Source organism: Indicator indicator, chromosome 24, assembly GCF_027791375.1.
Source record: "Indicator indicator isolate 239-I01 chromosome 24, UM_Iind_1.1, whole genome shotgun sequence".
NCBI lineage: Eukaryota > Metazoa > Chordata > Aves > Piciformes > Indicatoridae > Indicator > Indicator indicator.
The window spans coordinates 283,447-310,273 of record NC_072033.1 but is presented as its reverse complement, the minus strand read 5'-3'; the positions used below and the strand labels follow the sequence as shown (position 1 = coordinate 310,273).

At 47.5% G+C, this 26,827-nt stretch overlaps 1 protein-coding gene across 1 annotated transcript in view; it reads right to left on the bottom strand.

The window, feature by feature from the left end:
• The window catches only part of PHF20 (PHD finger protein 20), a 58,190-nt gene that overhangs the window by 13,008 nt on the left and 18,355 nt on the right, over nt 1-26,827 (bottom strand). The window contains exons 9-15 of the mRNA XM_054392077.1: nt 22,859-23,137; nt 16,718-16,897; nt 13,816-13,914; nt 12,142-12,303; nt 9,215-9,384; nt 4,977-5,076; nt 1,183-1,378 (exon numbers count right to left, since the gene is read on the bottom strand). Of these exons, the coding sequence (XP_054248052.1) occupies nt 1,183-1,378; nt 4,977-5,076; nt 9,215-9,384; nt 12,142-12,303; nt 13,816-13,914; nt 16,718-16,897; nt 22,859-23,137 (1,186 nt within the window). The remainder of the gene's footprint in view (nt 1-1,182; nt 1,379-4,976; nt 5,077-9,214; nt 9,385-12,141; nt 12,304-13,815; nt 13,915-16,717; nt 16,898-22,858; nt 23,138-26,827) is intronic.

Here is a 26,827-nt window from a genome sequence, read left to right as displayed (position 1 = left end):
CAGATTGCCCAGGGAGGCTGTGAATGCCCCCTGCCTGGAGGCATTGAAGGCCAGGCTGGATGAGGCCTTGAGCAACCTGGGCTAGTGGGAGGTGTCCCTGCCCATAGCAGGGGGTTGGAAGTGGATGATGTTTAAGGTCTCTTCTAACCCAACCCATTCTATAAGTCTCTGAATTAAACCAGGTCGCTGCATCAACATCACAATGGGAGAGTAAAGGAACAAAGTTAAGAAGCATCACATCCTCTCCCAGTGCTCCATGCCTCTGTACTATGCAAATCTCAATTTACTCTACAATTGGAAAGTCAGAATCTGAAGTCTTGCTGTTAAAGGCCCAAGGAGTGGTCTTTCAGTATTTCTGTTCCACACTCTCCAAAGACGAAAGAGCTCACTCACAGATCTGACTGAAGGACACCATAATAGAAAAGCAGAGCCTCATGTTCCAGTTGCTACTCTTTTACTTCAGGTATTATTCCACTGTTTCAGTATTTCAAGCAGTGGCCCTGCTGCTCACCACAGATCAAGGGAAAAAGCTCTTCAGACCACAGGAAAAACTCAAAGCTTTGCTCTCCAAATTGTTGCTGCCATGCAATTTATCTACTGGTAAATTATAAATATGGATTTGAATTAGCAAAAGATTTGTTTTCAGTCATCAGAACTCAAGCATGACTTGAAACAGAAAATGTGCAGAGTATCTACTCCCTACAGGGACTATAGAATGTTGTTTTTTCATGTACATCCACAATAATCTCTGCATAGAAACCAGCTGCTGAAGCTGTCACTGCTCTCCCATAACAGAGTGACATGCTGTGGACAGAAACATTTGATTGCTGATGGAAGAGCTACAGTTTACAGTGACTGCAATGGAGGAGGCACATGCCACAAGAATGCTGCCATGGGTTCTGTAACTTCTGGTTGCTCAGATCTATGGAGGAGAAGCTGCTGGTGTCAGTTTGTTCCCTCTTTCCTTCACGCCTTCCCAACCTTTCTATACAGAGAGGGAATTTACACTCCACATATTTAAACAGCTCAAGCAGTCAAATCCTTTCCCAAGATCTCATGAGCAGTTCCAGTGATGTTATATAGCAACACAGGCACACAGAAATTAGTCTGAACCACTGGTTCTACTGTTTGAACAGGAATTCCTGTTGAGAAGGTGCCAAGGAACACTTCACTATTGCTTACTGTAGGATGCTCATCTTCAGCTGCAGGCCGTGCAGTACTTCTATCACTCTCTGTACATCGCCAAGTAGCTGGTGAGTGGCTACTATCTTCTTAGCATTCTGGTGGGAGTAATTTTCTTCCAAAAATGCTAAGCCATGCATGTGACCGTTACTTAACCACTCCTTCTCGTACCAATACTTTAAGCTGGACCTCTGACCTAAAGCAACAGTAAGGAAAGTGTTAAAATGAAGCATCAACTGTGGGATGTTAACATCACTGATAGTAATTCAAAACCTTGCAACAGCTTCTTTGTTATCAACAGCACCCATAAGGATGATGTAATAGGAGGCAAAACCCTGAACAGATGAAGAGCTTGGTAACGTGGGAAAGGAGATGATAACCTTCATCAAAATCCTCTGCCCAGCTATAAAAGCATTCAGCCTCCCAATTTCATCTGAGGACATCCAGGACAGGTAACTGCAGCTGATGTACAGAGCAAGGTGCATTTTCAGCAGGGTATCACAATGTCTAACCACAGTTATATAAGGAAGCTGTGGCTGGAATATAGTTTTCCATGGACAAAAATGCAACAAAAGGCAATGAATTTCTCTTCTCCAGTGGTCCTGCTCTTAAGGATATCACACATGTATTGTACAGTCATTCAAAAGCCAAACTGAAAGGAATCAGTGGTGAGGGTCTGATGGAGACCTTGCCTAGGTCAGGCTATTAATTATGCTAATTCTATCTTAAGAGGTTGGAATATGAACAACAGCTGAAATGAAACGATGTTAAATGTGATAAATGAGTTACTGAAAACAACTTAAGCAGGCACATGAAATGGTAGGAGGAAAGCCTGGAACGTGATATACTTGCTAAGCTGCAAAAACACCAACAAAAAATCCAAGCCAACCCCCCCTGTACAATGTATTGTTACAACAGATGTGCTCAGAGGTTCTCAGATGACAGCTCAGCACCCTGAGAAATGCCACATCATCCACTGGCCTATGGACAGCCCACTCAGCATACCACCACAGAGACAATCCTGCAGCAGACTGGGAGCAGCACACACAGTAAGCAGGTTAATGACTGCAAATTTCAGCAGCTAAGGAGATGCTGTTATAAAAACAAAAGGAATAAAAGGTGTGATCAGGCTGCAGTGAGAACTGAGCAGAGCAGCTGTTTGTGTGCTTTTGGATGGCAGCTACAGAATGACAGCAGAATTGTTTCTGGGTTGTGGCCTGTACAAACACCCCTGGACGTGAGGGACACTGGAAGCTCAGTACTCCGGCTCAGCAGAGAAGCAGTGGAAGGTGCTTGTGAGCATAGGCAGCTACTCAGCTGCACAGAACGATACCCAATGTTTTGAGGCAAGGTCTCCAAAAACTCCCAAACAGAAAGCAAAGCAGGGAAGAATAAAACTTCAAGTTCTGCCAGCTCAAACTTTCAGGCAGCTATGCTGCAGCAAGCAAGAGAACTCCTAGGTATGGTCAGCACCACCTTAGAGACACTCCTGCCATACCTTTAATATATACACCCCCTTTAGTTTCATGTTAGAGAGGCTCCCAGCTGGGACAGAAATTAAGGTTCAGTTCACAAGAATAAAAAAAAATCATGAATTTTAGAGCCCTGTGGTCACCCACACACCACTGAGAGTCTCCATCTGAGCCCATCCACGTCACTGCTTCCCTAGTGCTGTGCTCAGAGACAAACCCTGTTTGCTTTCTGGGTGTAGTAGCTCAAAAGAAGACACTGCCCAGTCCAATAAGGGGTGCTCTCTATGTCTTGAAGGAGTCTGTCATATCCTCATGTTTAAGCAAGGGTAGGTTTTAGCATACCTCTTACAAATGCTACCCAACTCAAATCCAACCTGACTGAAATGCCAGCTGACAACTGTTAGAGTTTGTGGCCACAATGACACCAAATTTGCTTCTCTTTCCAGTCATGCCAGTGGTGCTTTTCCGAGTCCCAGCACTAAACCAGGGAAAGCTCCTAAAGCAGGAGCAAGGAGATGATTGTCCCCCTGTACTCAGCACTGGTGAGGCCACACCTTGAGTATTGTGTCCAGTTTTGGGCACCTCAATACAAGAAAGACATCAAAGTGCTGAAGCCAGTGCAGAGGAGGGCAAGGAAGCTGGGCAAGGGTCTGGAGAAAAAATCTGATGAAGAGCAACTGAAGGAGATGGGGCTGCTTAGTTTGAAGAGGAGAAGGCTGAGGGGAGACTTTATTACTCTCTACAACTCCCTGAAAGGAGGTTTTGGAGAGGTTGGTGCCAATCTCTTCTCACAGGTAATTAGAACAAGAGGGAATGGCCTCAAGCTGCAGCAGGGGAGGTTTAGACTGGACATTAGGAACAATTTTTTTCACAGCAGGAGTGGTCAGGCACTGGCACAGGCTGCCCAGGGAGGCAGTGGAGTCACCAACCCTGGAAGTACTTAAAGGTTGTTTAGATGTGGTGCTTGGGGAAACTTTGTAGAGTAGGGTCAATGGTTAAACTTGGTGACCCCAGGGGTCTTTCCAACCTGCGAGTTTGCAGAAGGGCTGTGCCCAGTTCTAAAAGCACCTTCCCTGCAGATTCATAAAGCCTGTTTAGCTTGTTTCAAGCAAACAGTAGGTTGACTGACATTGAGAAGCCACTTCTGCAGTCAAGCAGTAGGGTATGTTTTCCTTTCCTGAGACAGAGGTAAAAAATGAGCCCAAGTAAAATAAACTAAGATAAGATAAAATAAAATAAAATAAATGCAAGTTTCAGGATCCTCACAGCAATAGTTGAAGTCATTAAACCAACTCAATGGAGTGTTGATTGCAATCAGTTCTTACCAAAAAGTACTCTGATAAAAGTTTCTTAATAAACACAAATAGCTCAGGTGTGATGGTCAGCTTCAGCTTGCATTTAGGGTTAACTGAAGTGCACAACTAACTTAGATGGGAATAAATGCAAGCAAAAGCTACTGCAAACAATCTGAAATAAATGTGAAAGCATTTCATTGCTGAGCTAACTGAATGCAAGCACAGCTATGAGCGCAAACAGCATTAGTATATCAGCTACACAAATTCAGGAGCTAACCTAGGAAAGAGTTGGATGTTTTACACAGCTAAAAAACCCCAGCAGAGACCACCACCCAAATATGTAAATACACCAGAAAGGTGTCCTGATCAGGCAGAGATCCCATGCTCTTGTGAAATTATGAGCAGGGACTCAAGTCCAAGCCAAATCCATGCCCATGTGGTCAGGCTTCACAGCTCAGAGCAGGAAGCAGGAAGAGCCACACAGGAGTCATTTCACCTGCTGCACAAGAGGGACTGAGTCATTTCAAACACACAGTCATTGCTTAATCAACTCTGACTGCATGCCCCAAGAGCACCACAAAGAATTATCCTGGTGGATGCAGTCAGACCCACGGCTGCTGGGAGCTGGTGACTACTTTTAAAGGCTGCGTAAGCCTGGTCCTGCTGGAAGAAAGGTGCAGTCACATCCCATAGGATGTTTCCACAGGGAGGCTTCACTTCAGCTTCCTGAGTGCTCTGAGGTTCAGTTTCCACAGCTGGACAGAACAATCCTTGTGACAGGCAAGCATGTGACAGATGGCCACCAGGTGAAGCATTTCCACCCCTGCCCAGATGGCCTGCCACAAGAGGGACTCATGCACATCCACATGAGTCACATGGCTGCATCTGTAGCTGAACTCAATTACCTGGAACAACAGACACAGATATGGGAGGTAAAAATAAACAGAGGTTTAATCTTTATAATATATATAAACTACTAAAGTTACTACAGATACAAGAAAGGCTCTGTAACCCTAAATTTCTGTACCTGGAGGATCTTGGCAAACATAGCAGGTGTATTTCTCAGGCACGTTATCTTCTAGTAAGCCCATACAGACTCCATGCTGCCAGCACAGACATTCTTCACACTGTTTAAAGTCAAAAAGTGCACATGAACAGAAATGAAGCCTCCAGGAGCTCAGCAAGATTCCCTCCATTAACAGACACATCATCTACACCTTTTAAGACAGAAGGTGTATTAGTACTCACGCCCCTCTTCCAGCTAAAAGCACTAAAAACACCAGACTGTAATAAAATTGGAACCCTTCCCACACCTCCTTCATGTGGACTGATGGAGAATGACAACAATTGCAAAGTGAAAGCAGAAAGATCCTAAAAGGTGCAAAAACGTTCCCTCTGGAGCTGAAAACCTTTCCTGAGATGCATAAGCAGGACGTAAACAGTCTGCAGTCAAGCTTTCTTTAGCAAAAGGTATCAAGTTCTCTGAATTCAAAAGACTTTAATCACATTCATTTCACAGGCTCACTGGATGTTAGGGGTTGGAAGGGACCTCTGGAGATCTGCCCCATGCCCAGGCAATGGTAGGGAGATTCAAAGCAAGCCAAAGAAGGGATTTTTGAAGAGGAAAACCAAGCAGAGCTGTGCACTAATACTTAAATTTAGGTTGACAAATGAAAGCACTAACTGCACCCAACAGGCATGTATGTAAAGCAGAACAGAAATATTCTGAGTTCCTCTTCATCCATCACCTCCAAGGCCACGAATCACAGCCCCAGAATTCTCTACGTCACACAAACTCACTCATCTCTAGGTATAAAAGGCAAAAGGAAGGGACAGTGGCATTTTGTCTGGATATTTTCATCATATAAATGCTGGGCTGCTGCTTCAAGCAGGCTCCAGAAATTAAAACTAGTAACCTCCTTGGAAAGTTGCAGAGCCTCGAAGCAAACAGCACTGACCTAGGATCTTTCCAGTCTGAACTTTTACTGAGGCAGGAACCTACATTAAATGCAAAAAGTGTTTTCTGTCTCCTGGAATCATGAAGGTATTCTTCACGTACTTGAGACAATTTAAGCCAAGTTTGAGATAAAGGAAGAGGCTTTTTGCAAAATCTCCAAGTTGAACTTTTGGGAGTTTAGCTGTGCAAGAATTTCATTCAACCTCAATGGCCCCCAAACTTTCAGGACAAATAAAGGTGCAGCTTATGTTTAAAATCAATTTTTTTCCAGGCACATTGATGGCAATGAGCACAGTGCCAAGAAGAGCTGCCTTGACATTCTCCCTCTTGTAAGAGGGCTACATCCGCTGGGAGGAATGAAGCCCAGCCACAAGCATGCACAAACTGCTCTGGCTCCTAGCTCTGAGCCAAGACAGGGTGGTACACAGGCAGCTGCTCAAACAAGCACCTCAAGCATCAGCCTACTTCTGTCCTATCTTGTCAGAGCATAAGCAAGGGCAGAATGAACAGCCCGAGTGCAAAGAATGACAAAATGTTTCTAAAAACCCATGGACTGAGCAAGGAAGAGAGGACAACGTTAGCACGAGTTCTTTAGAACAGACACTGTGAAATCTAAGTTTTCTAAGTGTCAAGGTCTGCGTAGCAAATAGAGAATAAACCTCCTCTTGGAAAGTTCAGATGACCACACAGGATTATCACTCAAAATCCAAGGGAAGTGTCAGACTTGGTTCTACCCCTCTCAAGAGCTGAACATGAGCTACCCTCAACATGATTCCTGATTCATAGCTGTGGAACACAGGATCTTTGCTTTGCATTACTGCTCTGTACCTGAAGAGCTAACTCAAGCACAGAAGGTCAGTGTTCATGTTTTCCAGCAAGGAGTGGAGAGCACAGCATTTGGTACTTTCAGCAAACCATCTACCTAACCTAACTCCTCAAAATCCTGCTAGCAGCTTCTTGCTCCCCAGTCTTATTGCTGAATGCAGGTACTCCCCATGCTGTCTACCTGCATCTCTCTTCCAGAGAGAGTAACTGGCTCGCCTGGGCAACTCTTTCAGAACACAGCTGAAGTCTGCAGACTTTGCCATACACTCAGCACACCCCAAACTAGTTCAGCTTAGAAAACTGTTCTCAGCAGCAGCACACAAACCTTATGTGGAAGTCATCCACAACCCAGCTCCCAAGTTAGCTGAAAGCTCTGCATTCTGCAGTCAGAGTCTGTTGTGGAGCCTCCTTTCTCCAGAAAATGCCACTGCAGACTGTTTCTGGGTTGTTCACTGAGCCACCTCCTCAGACGGCAGCCAGCTCCCTTTAGTCCCAACTGTCAGGCTCCTTTTTCTCCCATACACTCAGATACTATTTTAACCATTCTGGACCACATTCCTTCACTGCACCCTTTCCTAACATATATCCCATGCACAAGGCATCTTTTGCCCTTCTTGCCAGGCTCTAACACTAATACAAAAGGTGTGCATCAAAATGAACTCAGCACTAAAAGGGTCACAGGTCTTAGAGCAGGCTCCATAGAATAGCATGGAAACCAAAAGGAATTCTCCTGGGAAGTTTGTTCTGAGCTATTACACTCAACTGCTGAGGACAGCACTGTTAGGAGAATTTCAGAATTAGGCTGCTGATGTTCAGAGCAAAGCAAGCTGTTTCTACTGCCCTGCTGCAGAAGCCAGTCGTTCTCCACACTGCAATTTGAGCAGTGCACTCCCCTCCCACTTAACAGCTTTCTGCCTCCCACTCAAGCAATAAATACCATAAACAAGTCAGCAATGTCTGTGAAGAAGGTTTGGATCAGTTTCTGCCTCCCCTCCTAGTTTCAAACAGGAGGAAAAAAAGAAAAAATAAAGAAAAAAGTTGACAGCAAAGTGTCAGGAGATGGCCCAGAAGGTAGGGATCCAGACCTCACAAAATGTAGCAACAGAAAGCCTGCAGCAGTGCATTCAAAAGCTGTGGATGGGCTGAGCTCCATGTGCCACAGCAGGATGCCACATCCTTTCACAAACTAAACAACCTCCTCAAGACAAGGCAACAAAACTGCCTTCAGATCTGCAAGGTGCAGAGGTGCCAAGTTCATCTTTGACTGTATTATTATTATTGTTATTATTATTATTTTGCCAGACTCCACCTCCAATACTGCCTCCAGTTCTGGTGTCCCCAGCATAAAGAGGACACAGAACTGTTGGGAGTGAGTCCAGAGGAGGCCACAAAGGACAGGCTGGGGAAGCTGGGCTTGTTCAGCCTAGAGAAGACTCCAGAGGGACCTTAGAGTTGCCTTCCAATAGCTGAAAGGATGCTACAGGAAGGCTGCAGAGGGACTTTTCCTGGGGGAGACAGGACAAGGGGGAACGGTTTGAAGATGAGGCAGAGGAGGGTTAGACTGGAGCTTAGGAAGAGGTTCTTCAGTACCAGGGTGGTGAGGCACTGGAATAGGCTGCCCAGGGAGGCTGTGGATGTCCCCTCCCTGGAGGTTGGATGAGGCCTTGAGCAACCTGGGCTACTTGAGAGGTATCCCTGGCCATGGCAGGGGGGTTGGAGTCAATGATCTCTAAGGTTCCTTCCAACCTGAGCCACTCTACATGAAGAGGCACTGTGTGTCTCAGAGCAGACACATGGGCAATGCTTTCCTGATCATTTACAAACATCTCAACAAGTAAGCAGCCAGAGCAGCTCCAAAGAGGCTTTTATCAACAGTTTTAAGCAGGAGAGATAATTGGCAGTGCTTTGGAAACAGTTTTCTGTACAGCTGGTCTAGAAAGAGCACACCCACAGAGAAAGGGCAGGTGGCTCTACACAGACCAAGGTCTTGGGATTTGCAAGCTCCAGATGGAACTGCAGCATGGATGAACTAACAACTCAAATATATGGATTTTTTTGATCAGACCTTGAGGACTTGTATGTTTCAGTCAAGCTTCCTGCTAAGGAGGGAAGCGGAAGGGCACCACCATCTCATAGCAATATTCTGAACCCGAGGGAATGTGACCAATGCTCAGAGGTAGAGGGAAGAAAGGAGGCCAGCTAACAAGGCAGTGATTTTTCCACATGTATTCTCTAAACCTATGAAGGGTTGATTTGTAGAAAAATGCCAGTCCACAAGTGCCAAGCCAACTATTACTGGTTTGTACAGAGCTGTCCCTCTGCCCCAGATTCCCTTAAACCCCCTGCTCCCCCTGACAGGTGACCTTGAAGACGTTCATGATTTCAGAGGACAACAACAGTTTATTTCCTGTATAGAACACCCCTGTGCACGTTCCTGCACTGGCACCTTCCCCGTCTTCCCCTACTTCCCTCCCACTCCATACCTGGATCATGAAGTCATTCTCTTCTTTCACTTCACACACACAGCGAACAATCTCAAAATCACTTTCCTCAGCTTCTTCATCAGGGTTGGTGGTCACATCCACATCCTGACCGCAGTCATCGGCACTCCAGAGCAAGCTGTCCAGAGAGGACTCGCTCAGGGTGTCATCCTCTGCACAAAAAGGAATCAGATCAAACCCTAAGTGATTACAAAAAGGTCAAATCCCTCTCAGCCCAAGACTTCACACCAAGCACTCAGAAATAGGTTTCTAAAAGCACGAGTCCATCATGGAGCTCAAGCGACATCCCAACATTATTGCAGGGTGCAGGCAGCTACCAGAAGCTTACTGTTACCATGGAAAGTTTTATATTTGTATCAATAGCCCCTTCCACACACCTCAACCTAACAGACCCTGCCACTGCAATTGTACTGCCAACACCTAAGGCTTCAGCCCACAGGCACAGCATCTTCAGACAAGGAAGCACAAGGAGCAAACCCGGATTTATGAACTCCAGGAGACTCATCCCAGGTTTTGCACTTTGCATAGGTTGGTCACTGGATACTTTGAGTGTAAAGCTCCCAAAGAGAGAGAACAGGCTTCAGTTTCATGAACCACTCATCTCCCAAAGTAACATCTTCCCTACAGAAACATTCAGAGTCCAACACAGAATTCCTATCTGCTTCAGAAAGGATGATTTGTGTGTGGTCTCCTGCTGAAGACACGTTTATCATTCAGGGGGAGCACACTGCCCAGGATGCTCTTTCAGGCTTCACCCTTGCTACTTCCAGCAGTGCTGCATCTCTGGGGATTGAATGAAACTGCCAAGAAAACCTTCACTGATCAATGTGCTAAATTGAGATGCTTACCTCAGCAACAGCACTGCAATGTCTATGCTTCCTTGGGGACAGAATGAGGGAGAAGACAAAGGAACTTAATGAACTAGAGGAGAGTGGAAGGTAATATTTTGGTTACTCTTAAGCAGACTGTGGTCTCTCACCTACCCTGGGTAGAATGATTTTAACTGCTCAGCCCCTAAAACAGACTGCAGAAACACAATCACCAGGCTGTGCTATGAACTGGATCTTTTGGAGAAACATCTGTCCTCAAACTTAAGTGGCTCAGAGCCCTGAGCATTAGCTTAAACGTTGTACACTGTCTCAGAGCTAGGTGGGATATGCTCTGGAAGGGGCACCTTAAGCACACTGCACTTTCATTCTACAGAGTTTTCCTCTTACACAAAATCTTGCTTATCTAGGCTTTGGGTGGTGGTGCAAGTTCTGCAGATGTAAAAAGCAGCAAAGCAATGTGAAAAGATGAGATAAAACTATTTCCAATACTTTTCACTGCTTTCAATATCTATGAACTGATCAAAAATGTCTGAGCAACAGATGGACAAGTTACTGAACCTGCTGGGCTGCATCTGAAGCAGGGAGAGAAGCAGGACAGGGAGGGATTCTGCCCCTCTCCTCTGCTGAGACCCTACCTGCAGCACTGCCTCCAGTTCTGGGGCCCACATGAGGCCACAAAGATGATCAGAGGTCTGTGAAGTGAGGCTGAAGGAGTTGGAGTTGTTCAGTATGGTGAAGAGAAGGCTCCAGAGAGATCTTAGAGCAGCCTTCCAGTACATGAAGGGGCTCCAGGAGAGCTGGGGAGGGACTTTGGACAAGGGCTGGGAGTGACAGGGTGACGGACAATGGCTTTGAGCTGGGAGAGCAGAGATTGAGACTGGAGAGGAGGAAGAAATTCTTTAGAGTGAGGGTGGGGAGACACTGGAACAGGTTGCCCAGGGAGGTTGTGGATGTCCCCTGCCTGGAGGTATTCAAGGCCAGACTGGATGAGGCCTTGAGCAACCTGGGCTAGTGGGATGTGTCCCTGCCCATGATCTTTAAGGTCCTTTCGAATCCAAACCATTCTATGAAGCTATGGTTGATGTGCTCCAAAACCACAACTGAGCAGACCTGCAGAAGAATTTTTAAGACACTTTCACTTCAGCAGTTTTTAATGTTTCCTCTTTTCCCTATACAATGAAATTAATTGAAGTTAATGACAGTATTTTGCCCAATACCAAACAAGAAAACAGTTGTTAAAAAAAAAAAAAACCCAAACCAAAACACACAAAAAAATCCCAACCCAAACCAAAACCAAGCCAACCAACAAAACCCAAAACCCCCCAAAACAAAACAAAAAAATCCTCCAGTGGCCACCATTGGTTATCTACGCACTGAGGAATTGACTCTTCCTGGGCATAACCTAGCTGGCACACACTGCCTGCTTCCTGCAAACTGAGAGCTTTAAGAATAAAAGAAAGAATAAAATGCTTGGCCTCCTTTTGTAGTGCCCTGGCTTGTGCCAGTGAATAGCAAGACTGATCAAGAAGTGAAACATTAGGAAAGTGGAACACAGCAACCACACTTCTATGAGCTCTGTTTATGAAGTACTGTAAAGACACCAACAAAGAGCTCCTCAAGAACTTCTCATCAGTCTGAACCTCAGCAGGTCATGATCCTGTTCACCTTGTATCTACACAACATGCCTAGAGCCAGCACATAGCAAACACAGCACACGGACTGTGGAGCATTTGCAGAGCTTCTATTTTTAACTCTGAAAAACCTTTAGAAGGTTTGAAAAGCTTGATTACAGCAGCCTGACCACTGTTATCAGAGTTCAGAAGGTGCTGCCAAAGGGTGCAGAATGGTTTTGAGTCCTGAAATAAGGGCAGCAGTCTTAAAGCTTCCACGAAAGTAAAGTCAAAGCAAAAACCCAGCATTTGCTCTGGCAGATGAACAGGTTCCGCTCCTTCAGGCAGGAAAAATGAATCATGCACAATAGCCAAATTCAGATCCTGAACAGCAGCTTTGTGCATGCCAGTGCATCTCACAGATTTACTGGTAATTAAAGACAGAGCCAGCAAACCAGGGTCATCTTACCATTTGCTTTTGATTTTCCTCTGTGCTGTCCAGAATCAGAGCAGGGTAGCAGTGTACTTGGGTGGGCAAACGATTTAGTTGAAGAAAAGCATTTTGTGACAACTGCTTTTTCAGGAGAAAGCTCCTGCGAAGTCTCTGTGGCTTCTTCACTACCAGAGTACTCTGTGAAACCAGAACAAAGTGTCACCATGAGAAAACTGCAGGCAGAAACAGCTGACAGTAGAAAATTCCAGCATCATGCAAGCCCAGAGTGAGCACACAGAACTCAGACGTTACCACCTCACTAGGTTAAGGCTCTAGGACTTCTCTATGCTGCTGAAAGATTCACAAGCGTTCTAGAGACAACAAAGTTCTTATTTGAACCAGAAAAATTTTAGGCAGCTGAGTCGTCCTTCACTGCTGACTGAAGTGAGAAAGAATGAGAAGCCTGAGTACAGAACCCTAACTGTCCTGCAGGGTGAACCTGTCTACTACTGCTTCTGCATGACAGGCACTTCTGCATCAGCACTGTGAGCTGGAGAACCCCCTCGCTTCTCACTGTTATTCATACGGGCTACACACACACTCCTGGTCTCACAGACTGGAGTACACAGAAAGCACCTCTGATTGTCCTGGTGCATCTACACAGCAGGCTGCATGGGCAGAAAAGAAAATTAGATGTGTGGAGAAAAGCTCCAGAAGAGTTCCTGTGTGAGCTAACCCACAGGGCACAGCCTGGGCTGGGCAGAGATCAGGTCTGGGCAAGAGTGGCCAGAAACTGCCTTCTGGAAAAGGGCATGGGGGATCTGGTCAGCAGCTGGCTGAGCAGGAAGCAATGTGCACCTGGCTGGCCAAGAAGCACCATGGCCTGTGTCAGCAGGGGTGTGAGCAGCAGCAGGGCAGTGCTCAGCCTCCTGCACTGGGGAGGCTGCACCTCAAATACCAGGGTTGGGGCTCTCACTACAGGAAGGACACTGAGGTGCTGGAGCAGGTGCAAAGAGCAGCAATGAAGCTGATGAGGGGTCTGGAGAACACAGATGGTGAGCAGCAGCTGAGGGACCTGGGGGTGTTGAGGGAAGACCTCATTGCTCTCTACAACTCCCTAAAAGGAGGCTGAAGCCAGGTGGGAGACGGTCTCTTCTCCCAAGTGACAAGCAACAGGACAAGAGGAAACAGTCTCAAGCTGCCTCAGGGGAGGTTTAGGTTGGACATGAGGAACAATTTCTTCCCCAAAAGGGTTGTCAAGCCCTGGCCCAGGCTGCCCAGGGCAGTGCTGGGTTCCCCATCCCTGGAGGGATTTAAAAGCTGTGTAGATGCAGTGCTGAGGGACATGGCTTAGTGGTGCCCTGGCAGTGCTGGGTTAACCTTGGACTCTGTCTTAAAGCTCTCTTCCAACCTAAATGATAGCTCTAAGCCCCTACCTGCCAGTGCCCCTGCTGAGGGAAGCCAGGCTGCAAGCCTGACAGATCTGCCACACAAGCGCTGCTAACAGCGTTAACGATGCACCTCAACCAGAGAGCAACTTCTCTTGCCCAGCACAATTTCATGTCAACCACCTAACAGCAGGAGAACTACCAGAGTCACAAAGAAAGCAGAGCTGTCTGCAGTGCCTGCTCTGCAGAGCAGGGAACTGGGGAACAGGCAAAGGACACCAAGGGAGCTGCTTTCCTTTGCAGAAGAACATAAAAGCTTTACCAGGCTTAGTTCTCTTTTTCTTTTTTTTTTTCTTCTTTGACTTAGGCCTTCCATAGTCTTTGGATTTGCTTTCTTTGTTCTTCTCATGTTCAACAACAGCTGAAATTAAACAACATTCCAACTCAGTGTTTAAGACTTAGACACACTTATTTTGCTTAGCAATGGCATAATTTCATGGGTTTTTTGAACAATCAGACAAGCCCAGAACACTTCTTGGTAAGAATTCCCAGCTACCATCACTGGTATGGGCTGGTTGAAGCCCTCATCTGACCAACACAACACAATTCCAGCAGCATGTGGGAGAAATCAACTATACGCCAATAGCCATTTACTATTGATGAGCTTCAGAGGTGATTAAAAAAAGAAACCTTGGGAGAGTTCTGATCCCCAATTTCTACATTATTGAGCTTGCACACAATAATGTACCATTATGACACCAGCCTGATGGTGTCAGCCCCCCAGCTTCTAGCATCTCCTCAGTCAAGTATTTTGTTCTCATTGAAAATAGAGTAACAACCAGCTCAGCTGTCCTGAGCTGCTGCTGCTCTCATCATCTCTTCTCCAGTCTGTTTTCATGGAAACAAAAACCCATCCTAGTTGTGAATGACTGGGGGAAAGCTGTCAATCAAGACCATCCTCAAAGCATGCTACCAGAGCACTTGCCATGAAGTACAACCCAAGGTTGTGTATGCAGGCCTTTGCTTTCCATATCCTACTCTTGGTTTACAATTTGCAAAATAGTGGGGGCTGGAAGGGAGCTTTGGATCATCCAGTCCAACCTCCCTGCCCCAGCAGGGCCACCCACAGCAGGTTGCCCAGGATCCCAATGTCCAGGCAGGTCTGGAGTCTCTCCAGAAGAGACTCCACAACCTCTTTAGGCAGCCTGCTCCAGGGCTCTGGCACACTCACAGGAAAGAAGGTTCTCCTCATCTTCAGATGGAACCTCCTGGGTTCTAGTTTGTGCCCACTGTCCTTTGTGCTGTCGCTGGGCACCACTGACAAATCCTCTTGACACCTGTCCTTTAGCTCTTGCTGAGCATTGAGCAGATCCCCTCTGGGGCTGCTCTTCTCCAGGCTCAACAGCCCGAGGGCTCTCAACCTTTCCTCTCCAGGCCCCTCAGTGTCTTCATAGCCTCTTCTGGACTCTCTCCAGCAGTTCCCTGTTCCTCTTGAACTGGGAGCCCAGAACTGGAAACAACACTTCAGGTGTAATCTCAACAGGGCAGAGTAAAGCAGAAGAACCTCCCTCAACCTACTCACCACACTCCAGGATGCCATTGGCCTTCTTGGCCATGAGGACACATTGCTGGCTCATGGGCATCCTGTTGTCCCCCAGCACTCCCAGGTCCTTCTCCACAGAGCTGCTTCCCAGCAGGTCACTCTCACCTGTACTGCTGCAGGGTTTGTTCCTCCCCAGGTGCAGGACCCTACACTTGCCCTTGCTGCACTTCATGAGGTTCTCCTCTGCATGTCCAGCTCTCCCTGGATGGCAGCACAGCCTGAGGGGTCTCAGCCACTCCTCCCAGTTCTGCATCAGCAGCAAACTGCCCAAGGGTCCACTCTGTCCCTTCACGCAGGTCACTGATGAAGATGTTGAACAAGACCGGCCCCAGCACTGACCCCTGGGGAACACCACTGGCCACAGGCCTCCAACTAGACCCTGCCCCACTGCCCACAGCCCTAGGAGCTCTGTCCTTCAGCCACTTCTCCACTCACCTCACTGCCACTCACCTAACCTAACCTATGCTTTCCTATGTACCCGTCCATACAAGCTTCCCAGCTCTCAGTCTAGGGCTTCGTACTTATGGTGCAAGCAGCTCACTGGGAGAGGCTAGCAAGCTCAGTCCCATTTCACCAGCTGAGATGAGCATGCAGCAGACATGTTCCTTAGCACTTCAGAAGAGCCTTCAGCTCTGTAACTCCCCATCCTCCCAGTCCTTGAGCCTTTCTTGCTGTCGCTTAGGTTCCTCTTTCAGCACCTCGTTAGTGACAGCTGCTAAAGCCATGTGCTGCCAGCAGCCCCACCACCTGCTTGTGCTGCTGGCAGCCTGCCACCCAAGCACACGTTCTGCAAAGGCACAATGGCTGGCAGCATGAAAGGCAAACTTCACCCTCCTTGAATTAGCATTTGTTGAGAGGGGTAAAAAAAAAAAAGGGGAGGGAAGGGGAGGGGGAAGGAAAAAATAAAAGAGAAAGGAAAAAGATTCCTATTTAAAGCCTCAGCACAGAGCTTCCAAATCCCTTTCTTCCCTCTGACCTCATCTGCTGGTCCTCCAGCAGTCAGGATCCTCTGGACATTTCCTTCTGCCTGCCCACAGGGATGCAAGTAAGTTCTGCTGGTTTAGTCTTCCAGAATGGCAAAAAAGAACAACTGAGGTCAACACTGGAACGGGTTGTGGATGCCTCCTCCCTGGAGGTGTTCAAGGCCTTAAGCAACCTGATCCAGTGGGAGGGGGTTGGAAGTGGATGATCTTTAAGGTCCAATCCAACCCAACCCATTCTGTGAGTCTGCAAATCTCAGCAGGCTTGGGACTAGTTCAAAAATATTTCATGCCTTGTACAACTAAGAGTTTAAAAGGATTAAGAGCCATATAGCAAACAAACCAGCAACAACCTTCTCATGCCCTTTTACATCTTACAAACATTAGCCACTGACTGGGCAGAACAAACCCCAGCAGACAGGGCAAGGACACTCAGACAGTGCCCTGACTAACTCTGCATCTGCTGGGAGGGAGCAGTGCAAGCACACTGTTCACATCCTGCATTGCACAACAATACAGAACCCAGCTCTGCAGGAGGTTAGCCCAACACTTCCCAGCAGTATTGCCAGTTCTTTACAATGCTTCCAACTTGCCCAAGCTTCCCCCAAGTGCAGTTCTGCCACATGAAGCCAAAGCCATACCATTTTCAACTACTGCTGTGTCTGGAGGCCTCCGTGGTGCTCTGGTTATGTGGTTCTTGGCTTGCCCTCTAACAGCGTGGCGGTGATTGTTTAGTGCACTTACAGGAGCTGAACTTCTTCTCCTTTCTATCTTTTCATCTCTATATGGGGTACTCCTTAGGGCTATGTGTAGAGGAGCATCTACAAAGAGAATAAAGACCAAGTCCAAGCTTTAATACTTTCAAAACAGAAGTGCACTTCAGCAACTGCAAGAGGAGCGTTTGTGACCAGAACTGCTGTTCATCTCACAAACCCAGCAAGCTGACCATGGAAAAGCTCTGCAACAGAAACTGACTGAAAGGCTAAAACTTGTGAGGCTTCTGCTGCTTTGGTTGGTTTGTTGCTTCCCCTCCCTGACCCCAAAGAAACAGTGGATGCAAATGCACTCCCCAAAGCTGAGACTTTGAAGGAAGATGAAAAGAGAAGCAATGCAGTTTGGCAGGTGTGGATCAGATTTTCTTTACCATTATTTCCCTCAGAAGAAAAGGGGCCCTGCTGACTTACAGGAAACCAGAGCCTGTTCTCACAAGTATGCTGGGTAAGGAGGCATTGGGAAGTGGCACAGAGAAGCTCTGCACAGCTAAGGAAGGGCAGCTGAAGGAGCATTTCAAACAAGAGTGGGATGCAGGAACACAGGAGAATCACTGCCTACAACTGATCCAAATCACAAGCTGCAGGTGTGGCCTGACCCGAGGTTCTGTTCACTATTCAAGTCACACAGTTCTTCTCTTCTTACTGAAGAGTCCTGCTCATGGAAAAAGAGGTGAAGCTGCCAGAGAACTCTAGCTGCACATCACACAGGACAGCCAGAGTAAACAAGACAAATCACTGCTCTTTGGCACTATGACATCAAGGATCTCAGCCAACCAGGCCCAGGAGCCAAGGTGACAGCCTGCTGAATTGCATCAGGAATGTCCAAGTCCATCCTCATAAGCATCTCAAAAAGACAGCCTCCTTGTCTGCTGACTTACATGGGAGCCAGATTTTCATGGGACACATCTAAGTGTATAACTGTGTACAGTACCTGAAGATGACTGAGAACAGAAGGAAAACAGTCCTAGAGAGCAGATTTAAGAGCAGAGCTGGTAGCAAGTACTCGGCCCTGAGCAGCAGTCAAGTGCAAGCTGTAACAGAACATGTTAAGACACATCAATGCACAGCCTGCAGAATCAAGCTCATCTCTTCAGGCAAAAGAAATGCACATGCCATCAGATGACTTTTACCCTAGTCCTCTCACTCTGTGGTTGCATTTAGAACTAAGAAAAGCAAGAAGAGGAGCCATTTCAGAGGGATGGAGCACCTCTCCTATGAGAACAGACTGAAAGAGTTGGGACTGCTCAGTTTGGAGAAGAGATGGCTCTGAGGAGACCTTATTGTGACCTTCAAGTATCTTAAGAAGGCTACAAGAGAGCTGGGGAGGGACTTTTTACAGTCTCAGGGAGTGAGAGAATTAGGAGGAACAGGAAAAAAAATAGAAATGGGAAGATTCAGATTGGATGTTAGGAAGAAGTTTTTCACCACGAGGGTGGTGAGACACTGGAGCAGGTTGCCCAGGGAGATGGTAGAAGCCTAATCCTTGGAGGTTTGTAAGGATGTGGCTCTGAGCAACCTGATCTAGTGTGAGGTGTCTCTGCCCATGGCAGGGGGGTTGCAACTAGATAATCTTTGAGGTCTCTTCCAACCCTAACAATTCTATGATTCTATGATTTGTAACTACTTCTGTAACCAAGAGCCTGCCTTCTGGTCACCTGCCACAGCAGCCCCAACAGAAGACAGCAATGAGACCAAACTCAAGACTGTCTCATAAAGGTACCTTTGTGCCCTGGCAGGCAACACACTGTTGCCTTTCCCTGGGTGCTTAGACTGTGGAAAGTGGCATATTTTGTCCACTAAGAACTCTCAAACCCAGAGGATACTCCCTGCTAAGGCATTCCAGCATGCATAAGTCATAAATCCAGAAAACACTTAAAAAAATCCTGCAGTATGGGTGCGGAATTCTGTGTTCAAAAGACACTGATTACAAGTTCAACCAAGTTCTCTTGCAGTCTAAGGATAAAGAGGAGGCTTTGTTTAGTTGCGTGTTGTGCTGTTGGCCTGTTTACTTTCATACAAGTAAGATTACCACTTTCTGGTAAGATTGCTTACGAACAGAATTGTGTCATCTGAGGACTTCCATGACTAGTGGCTGACAGACAAAACGTTTTTCTGTGTAACAAAATTGCTGGAAAATAAGATTAAGGGACTTCACAAGCTGGGAACCTACCTGTGCTAACAACCTCCCTGAATGCAGACTGTTAATAGCCAGTGCAGGCTGAGAAGCCATGGAAACCAGCCCTGCTGCAGCCTTCCTCCATTGCCTACCACTCTACATTAAGGTTCAAAAATATTTACACAATTCCATCTCAGGAACCCCAAAACTCAATGAAAAGATGTACACAAAACCAGATAACCTTCTTCCGGCCTCCTAACCTTCCCCTTTCCCAACAGCTCAATTCACTTTCTCAAATTAACACCTGAAGAACTCTATGGCCACCTTTATCCTACCATGTTTCAAAGGGCACAAGACACCTGGGTGTCCTGTGGGCTGAGATTCAGAGATTCATGGAATGGTTTGGGTTGGAAAGGACACTAAAGAACATCCATTTCCAACCACTGCCATGGGCAGGGACACCTCCCACTAGCCCAGGTTGCTCAAGGCCTCATCAGCCTGGCCTTGAACACCTGCAGGGAGGAGGCATCCACAGCCTCCCTGGGCAACCTGTTCCATTGTCTCCCTACCCTCGCTCTAAAGAATTTCTTCCTCATCTCCACTCTCACTCTCCCCTCTCCCAGCTCAAAGCCATTCTCCCTCATCTTGCCACTCCCAGCCCTGGTCAAAAGTCCCTCCCCAACTCTCCTGGAGCCCCTTCAGGTACTGGAAGGCTGCTCTAAGGTCCCCCTGGAGCCTTCTCTTCTCCAGGCTGAACAGCCCCAACTCCCTCAGCCTGTCCCCACAGGGAGGTTCTCCAGCCCTCTGATCATCTTTGTGGCCTCATGTGAACCCTCTCCAGCACCTTCTTGTGCTGGGGGCCCTAGAACTGAAGGCAGTGCTGCAGGTGGGGTCTCAAGGAGAGCAGAGGGGGAGAATCCCCTTCCCTGTGCTGCTGCTATCCCCCTGCTTTGGATGCAGCCCAGCACACAGCTGCCTTTGGGCTGTCAGTGACCACTGCTGGTTCATGGGGAGCTTTCTACTAATGGACACTCCCAAGTACTCCTGGCATGAAGACACTTTACACATGACACACAGGACAGAGCCAAGGGCAGCAGCTTGCATGACTGAGGTTGCCATCATGCACCCACAAATCAAACCTGCAGCCTGATGCTGCAGAGCATTTTTCAAGTCCTCAAAGCAGATTTAACTCTCATTGAAGCAAAATGCCTCGGGGGAATGCAACTGCCCTAGGAGCCTAAGGGTGCCAGCTGAGGAGGTCCCTGCCAGCATGGCAGTTGTGCTGCAGGCAATGTCAAGTCTGTCACTAAGTGCTTATGAAGGGCATTAAGAGCACAGCAGCCACCTCAGTGGAGGTTCCGATGGCATTTCCTTGCACATACACATAACTCCCCTACTCAGTCACTTCTAGTGAGGTTAGAGCTGCCTGACAAAGCTTCAGTACCTCTCAAGTGCAGGACCCTCTTCAAGGTCTGACATGTGGTGCAGCAGTTGTGTGAGCACTCAAGACTGCCAGATGTCAGAACAGCTGTTCAGCAGGAGCTGGGTTCTGTCAAACATTCACTTGAAAAGGTTTTACTAAAACATTAAATCCACCAATTCACAAAGGCTCAAAGTCAAGACAGTTCATATGTTCAAATGATGGTTTGCAGGTACAAAGAATGAAATCATGGAATCACAGAACGCTAGGGGTTGGAAGGCACCTCCAGAGATTATCCAGTCCCACATTCCTGCCAGAACAGAGTCTTGAAAGTCTCCAGAGAAGGAGACTCCACAACCTCTCTGGGCAGCCTGCTCAAGGGCTCTGGCACCTTCACAGCAAGGAAGTTCCTCATCATGCTGAGGTGGAACCTCCTAGGTTCCAGCTTGTGCCTGCTGTTCCTTGTCCTATCACTGGGCACCACTGCAAAGAGCCTGGCACCTTCATCCTGACACCCACCCCTCAGATATTGATAGACATTGGTAAGACTCCCTCTCAGCCCTCTTCAGACTCAAAAGCCCCAGCTCTCAGTCTCTCTTCCCAGGAAAAATGAAGGTATTCCATGCTTTGCTGTCCTGGAGTGCTCTAGGTCAGGAAAGAACAAAGGGCCTTCATTAAAGGCACTATGCAGCACTTCAGGCAAAGTAACGGGGACAGAGGGACAGATCTGAAAGAGAAAACTGGCACCTTCAGAAGAGGCTGTTTGCAATGTCTGTAGGGCACAAGTCCCAGCATGGGAGCACATGTGAACCAAGGGATTTTGCAGGACAATAGAAGGGATCACGAAGGAAAACATCCGAAGGTTCATGCATGTGACCATAGATTGCTGCTCCAGTCCTTTCTTACTGCAACAAGCACCCAGCTGCCAGAAATCTAGCAGACACCACACCTCCACTTCTATCCACTTCCAAGGGTAAACATGATAGCTGACCTCAGCCTGAACTGTCAAACTTCAGCAACTCTTTCTTGCAAGGCAGAGTTTGAGAAACCACCTGCAGCCCATGCTCAAAAAACTTGGTTTGAGTTTCTGGATCCTCAGACCTTTGTGCAGTGCTCAATTGACCTCTCTAGAAGCCTGTTCTGGTCCCTGTGCAGCTGTTAGCAGAAGTGCTTGTCTCGGGTGTGCCTGTCAAGGCAGTACTTGGGTTTCATCTAAGCTGCATGCAAAGTACAATGCACAGAAGTCAGCAGGTCTCAAGGCATTAACAGAAAACTCTCCCTCTCCCTAATGCAACCTCACGGCTTTGCATTATTGAGGGTCACAGAGGGGTCTGGGCATAGCAGCTCAGGTGCAGCATACACAAAGTTACACTTGTTAGGAATGGGCAACAGCACCTCCAATGAAAAAACGTTTGTGGGACACAGCAGGCAAAGCAAGGCTGGATGTGTCCTGCTGTAGTCAGCTGTGGCTCAGGATACAACTGGCCATCCTCTGTTACTCTTAAACAGAGGAGTAATGAAAGATCAAACGGAAGGCCAAACCCACCACGGAACTCAGCAAAGAGAAAGCTGGATTGTATAACCCGGGCTCAGCTTGAAAGCAAGAGGTGATGATTTTTATGGACCTGCAGTATAAAAAGGTCAGTCCCCAAGAGGAAAGGTTAGAGAGGTTATAAAAACACTACAGGTCACAGTCAGGCCTAGCCTGTCACTCTGATGTTATGCAAGATGCCAGGAGGAGCACTGCAGAGAACAAGATGAAGAAGGAGTTCCCAGGATTCTGAAGACTGCAAAGCAGCTCTGACTTTATGGTTAGGGAAGGACCCAAAATGCCCAATGCTTTATCCCTTTCCACTGCCCAGCAGCTGTGTGAGCATGTTTTTCAAGCAGAGCTTTACTAGTTGCCTGTGGTAAAGACAGGACTCTTTCCCACAGCTCCAGCAATGAGAGCAGTGGAACACTGCAGACACTGGCAGTGAATTTCCAGCCAAGCACACTCCTAAGGGCAGAATGTGAAATGCAAAGACTAAGGAAGAAATAGGAGAGGACCAGAGTTACCCAGACTGTTTTCCTTACTACAGGCAACACTCTTTGAACACTGTCTAGGCATTTGTCAAGCCAGAGGAACAAAAAAAAAAAAAAAACCCCAAACAACAAACCAGTCAGAAACTCAGGGAACTGCAGTTTTGAAAGAGAAGGCACAGGTTTAACACTCCAGTAAGCTGTGCCAAACAAAGCAGCTGCAAGGCTGGGTCCTTATAGCCCATGATCTGCATTTCTAGATGAGGGAATTGCTTTAGTTTCATCTTCTCTAAACCAATGCTCAAGCACATTGTGCTTCTCCACAAAGAATATGCTAAGATGGAGCCCTAGAGAGACACCTTCAGGCCAAAAGAAAATGAATTTCTTCTCTCTCCTGTTTGCCCTGTGTGCTGCTGTTTAAAGACAAAGGAAGAAATCGCAACATACTTACACAATGAACCAGCTGCGGTCTGTCCTCTTTTTGACCTTTCTTGATTAGCTTTTTCAGAAGCCAAAGAAGCTCTGGTTTGAATATTTCTTTGTACAGGGTTCTGCTGTGATTCTGCAGCCTTCTCCACTCCATGAAAGTATTTCATGTGGTAATGCAATAACTTAGCTTTGCGGAAGGATTTTGAACAGTCCAAGAACTTGCATCTAAACTTGTAATCTTGATCAACAGTTGCAGCTTTTACTGATGCAAGAAAATCTGCTCTCCTACAAGATTTTGTTACTGTAAGAACAAAACATGCATTTGCTGTATTTATCAAACGGTTTCCTAAACTTACAACACAAAAGTTAGGAAATGGGCATGCACTCAAACACGTTAGCTATGAGAGGCTAGAACAAACCTGCAATGCTGGCTCTGTCTTTGGGATCAGCAGCTTCTAAGGGAAAACTGTGCAGCTGTGCTCCTAAACATTGTCTGTCATGATGTCAGTGCTTGAAAGAATGAGTTGTTAGCAAATGACATCTTGCTTCCATCAGTCCTTTGCCCAAGAGCTAATACCTGTGTACATAGTACTGCCATAGATCACAGAATGTTAGGGGTTGGAAGGGCCCTCCAGAGATCATCCAGTCCAACCCCTGCCACAGCAGGGTCACTCAGGGCAGGGCACACAGGAACACGTCCAGGAGGGTCTTGAAATTCTCCAGAGAAGACTCCACAACCTCTCTGGGCAGCCTGCTCCAGGCTCCAAGCACCCTCACAGTGACGAAGTTTTCCCTTCTGTTCCCATGGCACCTCCTCTGTTCCAGCTTGCCCCCAGTGCCTCTTGTGCTGTCCTTGGACATTCCTGAGCAGAGCCTGGCTCCAGCCCTGGACATCTTTATCCCCAGCAATGAGGGCAGCCCTCAGGCTCCTCTGCTCCCAGCTCCAAGCCCCAGCTCCCTTAGCCTGCCCTCACAGGAGATGTTCCACTGCCTGCAGCAGCTTTGTGCCTCTGGGACGGACTCTCTCAAGCAGTTCCCTGAGATCCTTCTGGAATTGAAGGGCCCAGAACTGGACACAATGTTCCAGCTGTGGCCTCAGCAGGGCAGAGTAGAGGGGGAGGAGAACCTCTCTCAACCTATTCACCCCAGCCCTTCTAATGTACCCCAGGATGCCTTTGGCTTTCTTGGCCACAAGAGCACAGTGCTGGCTCATGGGCATCCTTCTGTCCACCAGGACCCCCCAGGTCCTTTTCCCCTACACTGCACTCCACAGCTCAGCCCCCAGCCTGTACTGGTCCATGGGGTGGTTGTTCTCCAGCAGGACTCAACCCTTGACCTTGCTGGAATTCATTCGATCTCTCCCCACCCAACTTTGCAGCCTGTCCAGGTCTGGCTGAATAGCAGCACAGCCTGAGAGGGTATCAGCCACCTGCTCCCAGTTCAGTGTTATCAGCAAACTGGCTGACAGATATGAGTCAGAGATAGCATCTGAGGCAGCACACTGGAGTTTGCCTTCTCTCAAGTGCGTATTTTATTTGTTCACCGCTGTTCACAGATTTGGCTTCATGTTTGTCACTATTTTGCTGTCTGCTTTTTGTATGTCTTCCCCTCCCAGGGAAGCCTGGCTCCTTTCAGAGTAGAGCAGCAGTAGGTCAGAGCTACTTTTTCAAGCAAAACTGAAATTTGTTTCACTTTCCAAGGAGCAACTAACGAATGAAATTAGGCAAAAGGAAGATTGAAGGCATAAGTTACCACAGTTAATTAGATTCCCAAAAAAATCCAAGGGAAGTCTTTAGACTCAAATGAAGAACATTTGAAAGCATCTGCTGTGCAAATCTGAGCTGTACCTAGCCCTGTCCTGATGAGCTCCTATTTCTTCTGCCAGCACTTCAGAAACCTTTAATGAAACACCTGAATCACAGAATTGGCTAACTGGAAAAGACCTTGAGATCAGTTGCAACCATGACCTGACACCTCCCTGTACACAGCTGTCAGACCAGGTCCCTGAACACCTCATCCAAACATCCTTCAAACACCTTTGGAGATGGGTACTCCACCACTTCCCTGGGCAGCCTGTGCCAGTGCCCAGTGACCTATCCAGTGAAGACATTTTTCCTAATCTCCAACCTGAACCTCCTCCAGTACACCCTGAGGCCATTTGTGCTCATCCTGTCACTTGATACTAGGGAGAAGAGTCTGGCCCCCACCTTGCTCCAACCTCCTTTCAGGGAACTGTAGAGAGCAGTGAGGTCTCCCTCAGTCTCCTCCAGGCTAAACAACCCCAGCTCCCTCAGCTGCTCCTCACCAGCCCTGTTCTCCAGACCCCTCACCAGTCTTGTTGCCCTTCTCTGGACCTGCTTCAGCCCTTCAATGTCCTTCTTGGAGTGGAGGCCTCAAAACTGAACCCAGTTCTCAAGGTGTGGCCTTGCCATTGCCCATTACAGAGTGGTAAGACCCCCTTCCCTATTCCTGCTGGCAACGCTATTGCTGATCCAGGCCAGGATGCTGTTGACCTTCTTGGCCACCTAGGCACAGACTGGCCAGCTGGCTGAACACAAATCAAGTTCCTGTCCCTAGTACTCAACAGCACAGAAGAGAAGCGAGGATTTGCAAACACAGACATTGAGGTCCAAGCACTAATGTGCACACAGCATTAAAAATATCATAGAATTGTTAGGGTTGGAAGGGACCTCAAAGATCATCTAGTTGCAACGCCCCTGCCATGGGCAAGGACACCTCACACTAGATCAGGTTGCCACATCCAGCCGGGCTTTAAAAACCTCCAGGGACGGGGCTTCTACCACCTCCCTGGGCAGCACAGAATCAGTCAGGGTTGGAAGGGACCACAAGGATCATCCAGTTCCAAACTCCCTGCCATGGGCAGGACACCTCACACTACAGCAGGCTAGCCAGAGCCTCATCCAGCCTGGCCTTAAACACCTCCTGGGATGGGGCCTCAACCACCTCCCTGGGCAGTCCATTCCAGGCTCTCACCACTCTCATGGGGAAGAACTTCTTCCTCACTTCCAGCCTGAATCTCCCCACTTCCAGATTTATTCCATTCCCCCCAGTCCTATCACTACCTGATATCCTAAAAGTCCCTCCCCAGCTTTCTTGTAGCCCCCTTCAGATACTGGAAGGCCACAATAAGGTCACCTAAGAGCCTTCTCTTCTCCAGACTGAACAACCCCAACTCTTTTAGTCTGTCGAACAGTCTTTCAGTCTGTCTTTCAGCATGTTCCAGTGTCTCCCCAGCAGAGGCCAGGAGGTGGCATTTTTAAAACCAGCTTTCAAACAGAAATTTCCCATTCGTTTTACCAGTACAAAAATATTATTTCCATTTTTCCAAGTACTTTCTAACTTGCAGAATGCCTAAGTCTAAGACCCAGACCTGGCAACAGTGATGCAAAACTGAAGGTATGCAGCACATGAATGAAAACCCAGACACTGTATTAGAAGCAGCTGGAAACAAGGAACACAAAGCAACCTAAAACCAATCCCAGCCAGAGTAAGTGCAGAAAGAAGAAGGCTTTGCACAAATGTACACAGGCAGGCAGGCACTGACTGGGAGTGTTGCAGGCAGTGTCAGCATGGCATGGTACAAGAACACAGGACAGCTTGGTCAGGAATTGTAAGCATGAAGCAACAGAAACGGTGTTTCTGAGCTGCATGTTTCAAGATTATGGCATAGTGAAGAAAAGCATCCTGGAGAGCTGCATCTGAAGTACATCAGGTCTTAGTGCTGTGTTAGGGCAAAGAAAAGCTGAGGTTGATCGCAGCAAACAAGCAGTAATGGTTCTATGGAGGCTGATGGACAGGGAAGGATCAAGGAGCCATCTGCACATCAGACTGCAGACAAGGAAGAAGAGTCAGTTCCTCTGAGAAGAAAATACAGAAAAACTAAGACACTGCTTTGTTTCACAAAGATAATGGCAAGGAGAAAAAGGCAGACATCTGGGCGTTGACAACTCAAGAGTAAAGCTTTCTTGAT